Source organism: Heliconius melpomene, chromosome 16, assembly GCF_056956725.1.
Source record: "Heliconius melpomene rosina isolate 202511_hmr_F chromosome 16, ASM5695672v1, whole genome shotgun sequence".
Taxonomy (NCBI): domain Eukaryota; kingdom Metazoa; phylum Arthropoda; class Insecta; order Lepidoptera; family Nymphalidae; genus Heliconius; species Heliconius melpomene.
In genome coordinates, this window is record NC_140404.1 from 2,078,519 (window position 1) to 2,094,506 (window position 15,988).

General features: G+C 32.0%; 3 protein-coding genes across 5 annotated transcripts; 1 reads left to right on the plus strand and 2 right to left on the minus strand.

Annotated features, from left to right (window-relative positions):
* Nucleotides 1-580: 580 nt before the first annotated feature.
* LOC146530668 (uncharacterized) lies at nt 581-13,298 on the plus strand. Of its 3 annotated transcripts, none has more exons than XM_085199026.1 (17): nt 581-756; nt 1,187-1,819; nt 2,079-2,203; nt 2,289-2,420; nt 3,010-3,156; nt 3,748-3,898; nt 4,683-4,836; nt 5,454-5,525; nt 5,805-5,900; nt 6,013-6,253; nt 6,616-6,739; nt 7,246-7,462; nt 7,851-8,046; nt 8,436-8,605; nt 8,698-8,898; nt 12,963-13,078; nt 13,172-13,298. In XM_085199026.1, exons 1-17 carry the CDS (start codon nt 596-598, stop codon nt 13,263-13,265), a joined length of 3,030 nt encoding a protein of 1,009 aa, XP_085055152.1. In that variant the 5' UTR covers nt 581-595; the 3' UTR covers nt 13,266-13,298. The 3 variants fall into 3 exon arrangements, with proteins under 3 accessions (XP_085055152.1, XP_085055153.1, XP_085055154.1); XM_085199027.1 differs by having other exon boundaries at nt 3,754-3,898; XM_085199028.1 differs by having other exon boundaries at nt 724-842.
* On the minus strand, nt 9,600-12,866 carry smid (nuclear valosin-containing protein-like smid). Its single transcript, XM_085199029.1, has one exon. The coding sequence runs from the start codon at nt 12,768-12,770 to the stop codon at nt 10,167-10,169; it is 2,604 nt and encodes an 867-aa protein (XP_085055155.1). The 5' UTR covers nt 12,771-12,866; the 3' UTR covers nt 9,600-10,166.
* Nucleotides 13,299-13,549: 251 nt separating the features above from the next.
* LOC146530670 (26S proteasome non-ATPase regulatory subunit 8-like) lies at nt 13,550-15,792 on the minus strand. Its single transcript, XM_085199268.1, has 5 exons — nt 15,560-15,792; nt 15,253-15,428; nt 14,792-14,999; nt 14,346-14,516; nt 13,550-13,725 (listed from the first exon to the last, which is right to left on the minus strand). Exons 1-5 carry the CDS (start codon nt 15,665-15,667, stop codon nt 13,582-13,584), a joined length of 807 nt encoding a protein of 268 aa, XP_085055394.1. The 5' UTR covers nt 15,668-15,792; the 3' UTR covers nt 13,550-13,581.
* Nucleotides 15,793-15,988: the final 196 nt, after the last annotated feature.

Consider the following 15,988-nt stretch of genomic DNA (forward strand, 5'->3'; position numbering starts at 1 on the left):
AATGGGGCAATCTATGATATATTTAAATATAAAACTTCAAAAGAAATATCACCTAGTGTCGATAACGAGGGCCTTTTCTGTTCCTGGCTTTAATGTCTCTAAAATAGGCAAATGCAAAATACTCTAAAAATAAACTAAGCATAAGTAGGTAATATGTAATTCGATATTTAGGATGGGTGCAGGATTGGAAGCCATAGGAACACAATTTTCTAGTAAAACTTGTTTCTTTCTACTAGAGCGAGGAAATGAAATTAAATTATTCTCTCAAGTGGGAATCGACACACCTATGGTCGCGTTACAGTCAGACCTTGTGACGCTGCGCCACAACATCGTACGTATCATAAAGTACATATCCTAGTCACTGGAATATGATTATTTATTTATACTTTGCCAGCGTGATTTATAAGAATATATGTATAATTAACAGGCAGAGGACAGTATCTTTCACGAGTGAAAAATTGATAAAGAAATAACTAATATTGCTTGTAAAATATATGTTTCCATCATCTGCCACGTAGACACTGGCTGCTATTTTATAAATGGAGAAGAGGAACTAAAACGCTTCTTATAATTATAATACTACCGTAATTAATGAATGTTTTTAAATACTACCTTGGTAAACAGATTGGCTTTTCTACTAAAAGGTACGATATTTTTGTTGTATGCTTTTAATATATATTTTCTGTGGTATAAACTACGAGTAGTTACGACAGCTGTCAAAATTATTAGGTCAAACGTCATTGTGATTGTCACAAAGTGTGTTGTTTACTAAATAGTTATTGTTAAATAAATAAGTATAAAAACTATATTAAAATGTCTGATCCCAGCAATAACTTGAATTTGTACGTAAATAAATGGAAAAAGCCGCAGCTTTTTCATCTCCTCGATACAGTGATAATTCTAACGCAATTCTGGATTAGACTAAAATTGCGTTTGAATTACACTTTTAATTTATATTTAAAACAATAGCAAAAGTAGTGTTTAAAGTTATGAAGAATCATATTCAAGTGCATTAGAAATAATGCCTTGCAGACATTGTTATTAAGCAAAAAAGCCGCCTTCTATACATCGTTTTTTTTATTGTATTATTATCTTTTCCTGAGTTTACATTACAGAGCTGTTAATATTATTACAAGTAAAAAATATAGTAAATGTATTTGTCTTAAAAGTCAATGTAAATTTCCAGGACGAAGAAAAGGAAGTGTAGGCGCAGAAAGAAATACCCAAATCTTGTAACCACAAAGCAAATAAGACCACCGATGATACCGAATCCAAATCCCGCGGCTACTCTGGAAGGATTGAAAACTATTGCCAATCTTTTACAATTACATCAAATACATCAATTAACTCAAACACAGACTATTCAAGAGCCTAAACCACTTATGTCAGGTCCTCGATTTAGTAACTCTAAGTTCAATCCTATATTTTCTAATCCTGGCCTTAATCTGCCATCAGGGTCTATGTTTACTCAAAATAAAAACACTGAAGCATATAAACAAGAGGATCAAAAACCTAAAGGAAGTATTAAAAATGAGGGAACCAGTCAAAACAGTAAAGTTAAAGAACCTAATGCAAATATTAATCAAAACACTAATTTGTTAAGCACAGCGATTAAAAAAGAAACTGTAGCGACACAGAGACCTGTTTCGAAAAATTTTATCATGAAACAAAATAATAAAGGGAGTAAAACAAATTTACAATTTGATGATTTCCAAATATATGACAATCCTTTGTTCATAAATTTTGATGAAACTTCAGAGCTAGTGGAATTGAATGATGATGATATTTTTGCAAAAAAAAATATTAATAATGATAAAATGTAAGTAATTCTGTCAATATTAATTATAAATGGACTCGTGCTTAAACTTATTTAAGAATAAAATTAAATCAAAGAATCTTCTTTACAATGTATTTAAATATTAAAGGAAAGACATATGGAACCTAGCATTTAAGCAGTCTGTTCACCTTGCTCTATTCAATTTTCGAGACATTATTTGTTAATGGTAGAACTTAAAACCATGCAAAAACACCTTTTATATTATAGAGAGTGACAAATAACCTTTATTCAATAATTTCAGAAACTCACTCAATATAAAAAAAGAATTTAACTTTCAAAAGAAAATACAACAACAATTTGCTAAGAAAATGGAAATAAAAAATCAAGAATATTCTGTTTTGACTACAGCTCCTAATAGAACAGAAGGTAATTAAAAATATAAATTATATAGCTATTACCTAGTTAAACATTTAAGAAATAAATAATTTGTGATATACATAATTTATTCCAGAAAAGTCGAAAAAACTAAATAAAGAGTTACATGAAGCTATATCAGCCAATATGAGAACAGTTGTTCAGGACAATATAAATATTAATATAAAAATAAAGCAAAATATAACACACAAACATTCTATGGATGAAGGTTAGATTATATTTTTTAATAATTATTTTTATAAAAAAATGTAATAATACTTAATATGAAAAATTTTGTAATGCTAGTAATCTATTAAAAAATATAAATATTTTATTTTTAACATTTTATAGTTGCCCTAAGCAGGGCAGCAAAATGAAAATAATTTATTCGTCCAAATGGGGATTGAATCCACAACTGTCAGACACTGTCACATAGTGCCACTATATAATATATCTTTTTAAAATTATTTACCCTTTTTTTACAGTTAAAAAGTATTATTTTACACACTTAAGAAAGAAAAATACTTATTTAGGAAACATGAAAATTTTAACATAGCAAGATACCAATGCTTTACGTTTCTATGAAAATATCTATATCTAATTCTAATCGAATTGAATAGGTCAAAATTATTATTTATACACATATTACAACTTATTTATATGTTTTCTAAATAAGTATTTTTCTGTTTGAAATGTGGTCTCTAAACATTAAAAATATAAAAAATATTTCATAAACAGCATTCTCTCTTGCCGAATGATAATTCTAGATAAATATCTATGAATTACCTATCAAAATAATTAATTTATTTATTTTTTAGGATATCAAGAAAATAAAAATATTTGTAATCCATCTTCTTCTAATATGCCGTTATCAAATTTTAAATTAATTGAATCAAATGAAAATGTCAATCGTCGTCAAGTTTACTCTCCAACGGATATGTATGAACAGACACAACATAATGAAGGTATATAATGTAATTTTTATCTTTTTTTCCTATGGAAGAATATAGCTGTCTCGCTCCCACACATGTTAAAAGTAATAGTTTACAAATAATTTAAAACAATAATATAATTTTAAATATTCCGTCTCTTTCATTTATATAGCATAAATATTTCCTTCTCGCTTGCACACTTGTTATAACTTTATAACCAATATTTTATATTAATTTGAATGTATGTCTTTTTATATTTTACCACTTTTTTTATATATAGACTATATATATACACTAGTACACATGTTAAAAATGTCTTAAAATGATGTCTTTAATTTAAACATATGTAACTTTATAATATAATCTGTCTCTTTTTTATTTATATAGTATTAATAATATGGTCTTGTTCGATCAAATCAATGTTTTAAGATTACAAACTAAGAAACTTTCAAAACTATTTATATTTCCATATCCTCCACCACTCGACACGCAATGCCTCTAAATTTGGCGGGAAGTGGGGAACAGAGTGTCTTCACCAGGTTCCCTCTGCCTATCCTGCCGTGTGCGGGATACAGCGTAAAGCCGACTTTTTCTCCTGAACTTTCTAGAACATTCTTTTTAAAGTTTCAGAACAATGCGAAGGTTCCGAATCTCCAGAAGCCTTAGAACCGGGACAGAAGCGTGTCAGCGCTTTCGAAAGATTGGGGCCGTTGAAACAAACGAAAAAACCAAAATTAACTATTAATTTGTCTTTGAACAAGGATCAGGATGTTAGGTGAGTTACATATATTTTTTTTCGGGTTCTGACTGTGAATGGGATGGTTATGAGTTCAATTCGTACTTGGGAAGATTGTACTGGTTATAAGACACAGCATAGTGTCTCAAGGAAATCGTGCACTGCGTGGAGAACGGAGTGTCTTAACACTACGCTTATTGGCGTGTAGATATATTTTCTAGTGTGGCTCTTGCTTTTAGTTTCGAACTGATCTTTTTGCCTAAAGGGTTTTTTTCAATATATCGAGCTTAATTTTATGCTAATAAAAAATCTGAATCAGGCACCAAACTGTTCTAGAGTGGACCAAAAAATATTAATTTTTTCCTTATCTTACCATTAAGTTTAGTCATATAATAATATATATCTACTAGCGGACCAGCGCAGCCTCGCTTGCTTATTTAGGATTGAATTCTAATAAACCATGAAACAAATGTTCAATGAAATATTTTTAAGAGTCTAAATTTCAAATTTTATAAAAATCAGTTTTGATTAAAGTTTTTTCCATACAAACTTTCAACCCCTATTTCACCCCTTTAGGGTTAAAATATTTCAAAATCCCTTCTTAGTGGATGTCCAGATTATGAAAGTAAACATCTGTCCAAATTTCACGTTTCTACCAATAGCGGTTACGGCTGTACGTGCGTCTTACCTCAGTCAGTGAGGACAAGTCCTTTTACATATGTAGATTTTATCTTAAGAATGTCATTCTCCTGAACAGTGTTTGAACACTACTCTCTGTGCCTTATTATATATATATGTTTAAAAATATTATTTTTCTCCACAGAGAAGTATTAGATGTAACAAAAATGGATATACCAGTGCATGAAAGAGATTATATAATAAATAGTACAAATGACATAGTATTACAGTATTTACCTCAATGGCCGTTTAAGAGGTTGGTGGAAGTAAAAAAATGTGTTACATTTAGGAATTCTAAAGTAAGTGCTTTATTTAGTTGTTTTTATTTATCTTAAAAAGTTTTTATTTTGTTTAACTTTTAAATAATTGCTTATAAAAAAACAATACTTAATTAACCATGCTTATAGAAAAACCATACTTACAGACAGTAATTAAATAATTTATTTTTAAAGTACCTATTTGAATTAACTTTTTTGTTTGTTGCATTTTTATAGCGACTCTTCTTTGTTTTATTTTAAGCAATAGAAAGTGACATTTTAAAAATTATATGTTACATATTCATGACAATGCGGCGTTAAGTTCCGCAACGCGCAATGCCTATAAATTCTGTGGAAATTGGGGAATAGAGTGTCTTAGCGCTAGATTTTCTCTGCCTACCCTGCTAGTAGCGGGATAAAGCGTGAAGATATTGTTTGTTGAAATGTTTTATTTTTACTGACTATATAATACAGTAGAAGCTCGATTAACCGGACTAATTGTTGTCGTTGGTCATTCGGATAATCGTAAATCCGTATAACTGAGGGCCGAGTAATCGAGGTTTTACTATATATAATTTTCTTCGTTTTTTATTTTGAATTATAAAAAATACACAAATAATAAAAAGAGACAATATCTTTTAATATTCCATTTATTTTAGACCGTAATGATGTTGGAGAAAGAGCAAATGCAGAAAATATATGACGAGGATGATCTATTTATTATGATTGTGGTAAATATTTTGTTAATTTTGTTTTATATATATAAGTTAATTAATAACTCTATCTCTATAATATATTAATCTATATTGTTTAGTTTAACTATAGTTACTGACGGTATACACGGCAGATTCTGGGTTCAATCCCCATTCGAGGAAATGAAATATTTTTATTTCCTCGCTCTTATTGGAGAGCCTTAACACTAAGTTCCCCTGCTATGTGCGGTATACAGCTTAAAAAATATTCATAGTGATTACATCCAGAAAATACTAATTAATTCTTTTAATTTTCAGATCAGAGATTATCCACCATCTTGGACTAAAGAGGATGTTTTGGATTTAGTTTTGGATAATTTGAATAGGAAATCTTTTATACCATGTTTTATAGAGGTATTTGTTGTTATTATAAGTCTTATATTATTTATTTAGGAACATTTTTTATAATTAATAATTATCAGAAGCTCATATAAATCATAAATTTTGCCCAAAAACAATCTTTCAGCACACAACAAAAAGATGTAAATTACTAGTAGTGCGCAGTTGTGGTAGTCTCCTAGCTCTCCACTCTCTGCTTTTCACCATACGTTACAAAGACATACAGCTATCTCTCACTATATGTCAAACTACCCTCACTATAACACATTTAAATTTTGTACCGAGACTTATACTAAGAAGGTTATTGAGCTTGAAATACGATGATGATAATGGAATATTGGATTTGAACGCGTTTACTTTGGAAAAAGGTATGTTTATTTGAATTTATTATATGTTAAATTATTTTATTTGTAATTATGTTACGATATTATTAAGGGCGTCGTGGCGCAGCGGCACAAGGTGCGACGCTCTCGACGTCGAGGAAGTGAAATATTTATTTACGTTTATATTTCCATTTCTTCGCTCTGGTGTCAAGGCAAAGCGCGGCGTTGAGTTCTGCTACTCGACACGCAATGCCTCCAGATTTCAGCAGCAAGTGAGGAACAGAGTGTCCTAACATTAGGTTCCCTCTGCCTACCCTGCTGTGTGCGGGATACAGCGTGAATCTGATTAATTTAATTATTAACTATATTATTAGTTTTATGGCTTTATTATTTTTTTTTTATTACAGATGTAAGTCATTTCATATACTACCCGCTTAACCGTCCCTTCAACCAGGCGGAACTGCTTAAAATACAAAGTGACGTACAATGGATGTTTTTGTCTGAACTCGATCTGTCTAACAATAATATTGAGTGAGTTTCTTTAATTTATTAATATTTATAAAATATTTTTGTATTATTTTTTATTGTTTTTTTTCCTTCACGCTGTATTTTGCATATAGCAGATGAGGCAGAAGGAACCTAATGCTAAGATACTCCATTTCTCACTTTCCACTACAAATTGTCGAGACATTACGTACTGGGTGGCGGAATTTAACGCCACACTCTGCCTCGTTACCAGAGTGAGGAAATAAAAATGTTAAATGTTTCATTAGCCCAGGGGGGAACACACACCCGTTCCGTTTACAATCAATTTCACTTTTAACTTAACTTTAACCGCATATAGCGGGATACAACGTGAAGTTAAAAGAGGCAGAGGGAATTACCCACGAATCGCTCAATTTTATACGCCACCCTTTATCTTGTTACCAAAGCGAGGAAATGACAATGTTTATTAAAATAATTTCCTTGAAACCCCGACTTTTGCGTTTACAGCCACATACGACGGCCTCAAAAACTAACTCTATATTCTTTTTCAGTTCTATAGAAAGTTTTCATCTAGAATCATCGACACCGAATTTAAAAGTGTTAAATTTATCAAATAATCGATTAAATAAAGCACTTTTACTATTACCATGTAGATATATTCCTTTACAAAAATTATATCTGGAAGGGAACCCACTATGTCACGATTATATAAGCACTGGGCATTATGTTAGAGTTATTAAAACTATGTTCTCCACTTTGAGGGAATTGGTAAGTATTGTTAAATAATAATTATTGTGCTATTATTATGGTTTGTTAAATAGTAAATATTGTATATTTTTTTGGGGTTTTTTTGGGTTAAACATATTTTAATTATGCATAAAAAGTTTAAAATGGGCAAGATATTTTGTTTTTGTTTCAAGTTATTTTTTTGTTTTTTTTTTAATATTTTATTTTACTTGCGCATAAAAAAAATTAAAAGAATAAGATTCCAAAAACTTGAATTTTAAAATATAAGGCTCTTTACTGAATTATAACACATTATTTTTCAATTTAATTCATACATTTTAATCTTACAAAACTCTGAAAAATTGTCAGTCAGTGTACATATTGCATACATAAATTATTTATTTCTATTGTGATTACTTTATTTTTTTAGGATGGTATACCAATAACACTAAAAGGGGAATTACCAAAATTCAAAAAAAACTATAGTACAGAAGAAGCTCATTCTACGGTATCGAAGTTTCTAGAAGTTTTCTTTCCTTTGTTAGAATGTGATGCAGAAGATAGGAATGTGAAGAATTTATATCAAAAAGATGCTATAATGACTATTACTTATTGGAATAAACTGCGTAAGTGACTACAGTACGGTTGACGAGTCGTGGCTGCTTCGAATTTAGTTAGTTTTTGTTGGTGGTTGCTCAAATTTGTTTTTATATTTTTTCTTACTTTTGATTACTTTCTTCCTCGTGTCGCACCAGTCTTCACAACAGGACAACAGTCACACTTTATAGCCCTGTGCCACAACACAAGTGTCGCACTAAGATTGAAATCGCCGTGTATGTGTCGCTCTATTTTACACCACGTGACGTTAAGTTCCGCTACTCCACACGCAATGTCTCAAAAATTCGGCTATGCGTAGGAAACGAAATGTCTTAACAATAAATTCCCTTCGCCTAACCTGCTTCAGGCAGGATAGAGCGTGAAACTAAAAAAATAATTGTTTTTTTATTATTTTCAGGTTACGAAGCAAATAAAGATATTAGAAATCTCCTAATAAAAAGTCAATGTGTTCTCGAAGGTGACATAGACCAAGTCGAAGGCTCATCTAATATAGAGAAGTTAATAATGAAATGGCCGAACATACAACACGACCCGTCCACTTTCACAGTAGATGTTATTTATCATGATGTGAGTTGCTTCTTAACCGATTTCTAAAAAGAGGTTCTTAGTCTTATTGTGTTCACACGAATACTAAATTAAGTAAAACAAAATTTCCGCAGGAATATTCAACGATAATAAAAATAACGGGTATTTTCAAAATAATAGCTAACTCTTTAGCAGAAGACGAGCCTATTCTAGCATTTTCTAGAAACATCCATTTGAGAACTAAAAATGGCTACCATTATCAAATTTATAATGAAATGTTGTATTGGGACGAGCCTACTGTGGAATATGGTAATTCTGCGTTTAGAAACGTTATGGTAAGTATAAAGATAGATATATTCAAATATTGAAACTAAAATCACAATAGTTTGTGCCATTATAAACGCGACCGTTATGAGTTATATTTTCATTTTGTCGTTCTGGTAACGAGGCAAAGCCCGGCGCTGAGTTCCGCCACTTAACACGCAAAGGCTCAAAAATTCGGCGGAAAGTGGGGACCGAATGTGCTTTATTAGGGAAGTGTCTTAACACTAGATTCCCTCTGTGTACTGTGCGGGATATAGCGTGAACCAAAAAATATATTTCTTTATCGCACATATAAAATAACAAAATCGTAAAACTTATTTTACAAAGTCCACTTACAATAAAAGCAATAAAACAAAATTCTGCTTGCCAACTACAATTAATTTATTAAAATCTTTATAATTTATTTGGCATATAAATCAAAATCTAGAAAAATATTTTTTAATGAAAATTGAAATAAAACAAATTTAGTCTTATTTTAATATCGAATTAGAACGATTTTAGATAATAAACGTCTATTATTCTATGAGTAATAAAATGTTATTTTTGCCACATAATATTTTAGTCATTGTTTAAAATAACAATGACAGAATAAAAAAATAAACTGCATTCTCTTAGAAGTCTTTTGTTGTAGAAAAACCTAAAATAAAAAGAAATCATATTTGATAAAAGAATATTTAGTATTTTAATTTATTTAAAAAATAAAAGACGAAAATATTGTAATAAAAATATTTTTTATTCATCACTGAATTAAAAATGTGCCGACATTTGAATTAAAATGGTTAAATGAGATTTCTACAGAAAAGTATCACTAGTGTCACAAAAATATCTCAAATATCCATAGCTTTTTTTATTTTTAACATGCGATTATTACAGATAACACTGGAGTGAAAAAAATTACCTAAATAAAAAAAATAATCTTAACATAATTTATTACTTCCATTAAGTGGCATCCATAAATTATGTCACATGATTTCTATGATTTTTTTGCCCCTTCTTGTGTCGTCATACATTTTGCAATTTTATTTTGTTACACCTAGAAACTATTTAATTTACCCAGCAAGTTCTGAAATTATGTTTGAACATTATATTTTAAAATGTGATGTCATGGAATTTGGAATATGTTTGTCACACATCATACTACGTTGACCTCATCTCTACCCCTTAAAGTGTGACGTAATTTATGAATGACCCCATAAAACTATAATAATTTGAACTGAAAGGCAATAACTATGGAAGTTGGCACTGTATATTAATGCATATTAGATTATTTCCTAGAACACTACACGGTATCCATCGATTCTTCATTTGTGAGTTCAGTCTCTATTTCCATTTCCTTCTCATCACCTCCTGCGTATTTCAATCTTAGTTTCTGATAGTGTAGATTTTCTTTTAATGATACCGATGGCTTACATTTAGTTAGGGCTGCCCTAAAATCTTCGAACGACACAAATATTTCACCTTCTAAAGTATTATTTGCAATGTGATTTGTTAAAGAATTTGTAGCCGCAGCTCGGACTAGACCTGATAGGTCAGCTCCAGTATATCCGTCTGTTAGTTCTGCAATTACTTGTAAATTTACATCTGCGCCTAATTGTGGTCTTGTACCGCCCTTGGTTAATTTTTGGAGAATGTCGTACCTGTCTTCAGTGCCAGGCATTCCTACATACATTATCCTGTCTAACCTGCCAGGTCTCAGTACTGCTGGATCTATAATATCAGGTCGGTTCGTCGCAGCTAAAACAAAAACTCCTTCACGCGACTCAATACCATCCATTTCGGTTAACAATTGATTTACGACTCTCGCCGCCCCATTGTTATCTTGTGAACTTCTTCGCGGACACAAAGCGTCGAATTCGTCGAAGAATATTACACACGGAGCTGAGTTACGTGCGCGTCGGAAACATGTTCTCACAGCGCGTTCGCTCTCGCCTACATACATGTTTAATAACTCGGGGCCTTTGACTGAAATAAAGTTGACCCCAGCTTCATTGGCCACTGCTTTAGCTAGCAAAGTTTTACCACATCCGGGCGGTCCACAAAGTAAGACGCCACTTGGAGAGGCCAAACCAAGTTTCTTTAATTGATCAGGATATTTAACAGGAGCTAGTACAGCCAGTTGCAAGTCTTTCCTAACTTGACTCAAAGACCCCACATCGTCCCATGTGACGTCGGGCACTGTGACTATACCCTCTCTTACCGCACAAGGTTTTGTAGTCTTTAAAGCTTTCACAAAATCATCATGCCTTATTGCTAGACCGGTTAACTGCTCTGGTGTATAAGGGAGGCTGTTCTCAAGGAGTTTTAATACTTCATCCACTTGGTCCAGTGGTTTCTCTTCAGGTACAATTGTGGGTGTGATGTGATTGGTTATGATTGGTGCACTTCCATTAATTACTTCCTGTGGGGCAGCCTCTGGTTGTTCCACTTGTGGAGGTTCAACATTTGCAATGTCTTGATTCTCAACTGGTTCTTTAGGCTCCTCACTTACTTCCCCATTAGGAACTATAGTTATTTCATTAGATGTATTTTCCTCAACACTATTATTAATTAATGTGTTGTTATTGAACATTTGAATCTCTGCAAATATCCTCTTAACGGCATATGTACTTGCTTTATTTACCAGAGCTTGTAAGTCAGCTCCAACAAATCCAGGAGTGATTTGGGCTAAGATATTCATGTCCATATCACTGCCTAAAGCTAAATTTCGACACAGAATTACTAGTATTTCTTTTCTAGCTTTCAAGGATGGTATACCTAGTGTAATTTCTTGTTCAAGTCTGCCAGCCCTTCTTAATGCAGGATCCAGGGCATCTGGGTTATTAGTTGCAGCAAGAACAAGCACTGAAGCATTGTTTTCAGACAAATTATCTAAACTTGCTAATAATTGAGCCACCATTCTTCTTTCCATATCTTTCTGTGCATTTATTCTATTCCCACACACAGCGTCTATTTCATCTATAAATAAAACACAAGGTGCGATAGACACTGATCTCTCGAAGAGTTCCCTTATCCTTTCTTCTGACTCCCCTGACAGACCACCTACCAGTTCAGTACCAGTAACAGCTATGAGTGGCAATTGTAACTTTCCAGCAATTGCATGAGCTAATAGTGTCTTTCCTGTCCCTGGAGGTCCATGTAACAGTGCACCTCTAGGTGCTTTTATGCCTAACTGTGTATACACCTCAGGGTGTTTCATGTGTAACACTAAATCACATATCTGTGTAATAATGTCGGATATGCCGCCTATGTCGTCAAAACTAACTTTGACATCCTTAACTGGCGCAAACTCAACCTTTTTCTTTGGTATTGCATTCTTATTTGTGTCAAGTTTTCGTTTCTTTTCGTTAACGACTTGATTTTGTTGCGGTTTCGCCGAGTTGTCGGCGGGGGTATCATTCGTGTTCCGGGTAGGTATGTGTGGTGTGATGGTTATTTGATCGCTGATTTTTGGAATTTTCGGCGCCGTGTTGCCGTCTTCGTCGCTACTAAGTATATCGATAGGTTCGCCGGACTTGTCGCCGGCTCTGCGTGTGGTCGGCGGCCGCTTGTTATCTTGCATCTTGTACATAGCTAACAAACGATCATTAAGGGCGCTGCTGTTTTCGTCTAACAACTCTAAATCAGATTCCTCCTCTGAGCCCTCCGACGTCGACGGACGTTCCAAGCCGTATCTTTGTAATACAACTTTGTAAGCGTTTTCAACCATCTGACAAAACGCATTGTCGCTTCTGTTGTTATATTCGCGGTAGCGCTCTTTGAGAGAACGCGCCATTTGGCTAACATCTACATATGTTTTGTCGACGTTCTCGGCGAGATAGTTTTTGACCCGCGAAACTATCACCGGGTCGTTTATAGTTTTCTGTCTAGTTTGATGTTTCTTCATGTTTTATAATGTTTTAAATTCAATCGGAAATTATTTTAATAGTCTCCGTCGCAGATTGCAATGTTTGACAGCAGCGTCGGTCAATCAATCGTTTTGTTGTCATACGTAAAATATGTTGTCTATGGTCTAAAGCTTCCTATACACGAGACTTTTTATTTTCATAACTAAGTGTTTTTTTTTTTGTTGTTTTAGATTCCAAAAAGAGAGTTAAGCTTGAAATTTGAAACAATACCCGATGAAGAATGTAAAAAGAGACTTGTAAGTGCGTTTATGACGATAACGGAATTAAATGAAATTGCAAGTGAAAGGTAATTGATTTTTGTGTGTATCTAAAATATTTTAAAGTATTTATAATATTTATTACGAATTAACATATGACTATTTTTTTATTTATATTTTAGGTGTTTAGATTCAAAGGCTTGGCACTTTCAACATGCATTGGAATATTTTATGAAACTCCTGAAATTAGATGATCTTAAATCATTAATGGTATAAACATTGCATTGAAATAAATGTTAAATTTTAAGATGTATCTGGTTTTTATTTTTCCCACCTTCTATAATATACTTAAGGTAAACATAAAAACAATACTATGTTTCTGAAATAATTTATGATAAATTATATGATAATTCTTTTATCATCTGAAAAATAAGCTACAGAAATAAACAAGAGTTAAAGTAAAAATATTTTATTTAATATGTATAGCATGATAATATAATCTCAAGAAATGTAATAAAATGACCAAAAATCACATGCAAAAAGACAAATAAAAAACAATATTTAAGAATAGTTTATTATAAGAAACTTTTAATTACACAATCATTTCAAGATGTCTAGCATATTCAATGGTTTGTTCAGCGAGTTCAGATGAGGGAAACACTCCAGCAGCAGATGCGCAGGTCTCTTCAGAGGAATTGAAGTGGTAGCAGTTGTCAGCACCTAAATTCCAGTTACGCTAGGAAATCATAAAAAGTAAAGTAACTATGAGATTAATGAGAGATTCTTATTGTTATATTATATATGCAAATTACACAAAGTAGAAACACAAAATTTTAACATATATATAGTTTCATTTAAATTCATTCAACAGTTTTTGCATGAATGCAGAACAAATATCAATCCTCACAAACTTATAATATTAGGAGGATTCATTTTATTTATTTATTTTTATTTTATTTTATTATTGAAGTTTTAATCTGCATCTTTCTATACAAGATAGGCAGATAGATAGATATCATCTAATTTGAAAAATGATGATATAATATCAAAATGTGTGTTGATATACACTAAGAACTCAATACTGCAATTGGTCTAACAGAGTAAGAAAATGAAAATAATTTCATTATAATGTTTCTTTCAAGTGGGGATTGAACCCACGATTATAAAGTTTATATTTCTTACTGTTTCACAGTGGCAGTTTAGTATTTTGTTTAAAACAAAGGATAATTTTCTTCATTGGCATTGCTTGTATGTTCAGTCTCTGATCATAAACAGAAAATTTGGAACTTAGCACTAGCTTTCCTCTGCCTGAACTGCTATAGGGGAAAAGTGTGACAATAAATATAAAAAAAATACCTTCTTCCCATATTCTAGTACTGCCTGTTGGGACGGTAAGTTCAATCTTCTAGCAGCTTCAGTACAAGATATACACAAATACGCTTTTTCAATGCATGCTGCTATTTCACCTCTCACTGTATCGAGTAGGGTATCCATAAAGAATGTGTAACTCTCCGCTGGTACATTGTCCTGGAATTAACAATTAATTTACTTTTGTTTAGATTCACACTGTATTTTGCATTTAAAAGGTGGGTAGAGTGTGCCAAGTGTTAAGACATTCCATTGCCCCACTATCTTCATCAATTCTTTTTGGTAAAAAATTTGCCATAAGTTCTTCAAAATCTTGACTACACAATTCAAAGTTTTCATTACAAAAGTCTATATAAATTAGGTTTAAGTTAATCTCAAACAACTTACAATCTACAACAAAAATATATTATATGAAAATTACTGCTATGTATTACCTTAGCTAAGAATATTTTATTATAGCTTCCCTCCATCAAATACTGTTCTAAAGCCAATGGGTGTCTCACATATGGATCAGCTCTAATAACATCTACTGATAAACGTTCAAGCTCCGTATGAAACTCTGCTACTCGATTTTGAGACAGTAAGAAAAGTAAGTTAAGACCAAGGAGCTGATACATAAATGCAGATTCTGGGAGATGATCTCTAAAAATTAAAGTTTATTTATATTAGCAACACAAATTAACTTAACACATGATAACAATAGTCTTAAAAGCCCTCAAAACATGGAAATGTAATCAGCCTGGACCTGGCCATATTCTGAGGAATGGAAATTGTTAGGTGCTCTTCTTGAGCTAACATGTATAGTAGACCTATGTCATACTATCTCAATATGGATTTAAGATTCAATTGCAAGAAAAACGAAGGGTTCTAATAACATTATATTTTTTTTACTTACTTGTAATCAAAGTAATAGCATTTTAACTGAGACATAAATCGCTCGAAAGCCTTTACGTCTTTGGCTGCGACAGCCCACTGGGCTCCAATCTCTAACACATCTCGCGCTAGGATCAACTCTTTTTGATTGGCGGAGGTGTTATTACTTGGTAGAAAAGTAAGCTGTGTTAACGCTATCTGAAAAAAAGGAATAATATTTTCTTGAAACAATCATAAATTATATTTTATTTTATATAAGCATATTCATTAGCTTTAGTAGTTTCATGTAGTAGTTCAGTAGGTATTACAAAGATTATGGAAATCGTTACCTTTATTTTGTTTAACAGTTCGCCGCATCTATCGAGCTTACGAGGTTTCTTTGCCCATTCTGTTTTCAAGTTTTGATACAAAGTAGCAACATCTTTAACAGAAGCCATGTTAACTATATAACCAAGACCAATCAAGAACTTTAAAAATTTAAGCGTTTTCTGATACAATTCTACAAAGCAAAAGCAAACTGCAATTTCATGACAAAATTTTACTTGACAGCAACATTAATTGACAAGTCATTGCCGTCATAGACTATAGATTAAAAATTTACAAAAAAATCGTATTTTAAAATATTTATTAAATTCTATAATTGTGTTAGTTGTGATCAGTCAGATAAGGTATGGCACCGTAACGATTCTGTTCCTCTTTCTACAATGAAAAAATTTTCTGTAAAATATATCCAACAAACATTTTGCTTCCAACTAAAT

Bases quoted from the DNA above. Each gene is read 5' to 3' on its own strand.
- LOC146530668 (XM_085199026.1), top strand. From the start codon at position 596: ATGTTTTTAAATACTACCTTGGTAAACAGATTGGCTTTTCTACTAAAA. The intron at 3,157-3,747 runs GTATATAATGTA...TTCTTTTTAAAG, and splicing joins ACAGACACAACATAATGAAG to TTTCAGAACAATGCGAAGGT. The intron at 7,463-7,850 runs GTAAGTATTGTT...TTATTTTTTTAG, and splicing joins TCTCCACTTTGAGGGAATTG to GATGGTATACCAATAACACT.
- smid (XM_085199029.1), bottom strand. From the start codon at position 12,770: ATGAAGAAACATCAAACTAGACAGAAAACTATAAACGACCCGGTGATA.
- LOC146530670 (XM_085199268.1), bottom strand. From the start codon at position 15,667: ATGGCTTCTGTTAAAGATGTTGCTACTTTGTATCAAAACTTGAAAACA. The intron at 14,517-14,791 runs GTAATACATAGC...TGTTAATTCCAG, and splicing joins ATAAAATATTCTTAGCTAAG to GACAATGTACCAGCGGAGAG. The intron at 13,726-14,345 runs GTATTTTTTTTA...ATGATTTCCTAG, and splicing joins TACTAGAATATGGGAAGAAG to CGTAACTGGAATTTAGGTGC.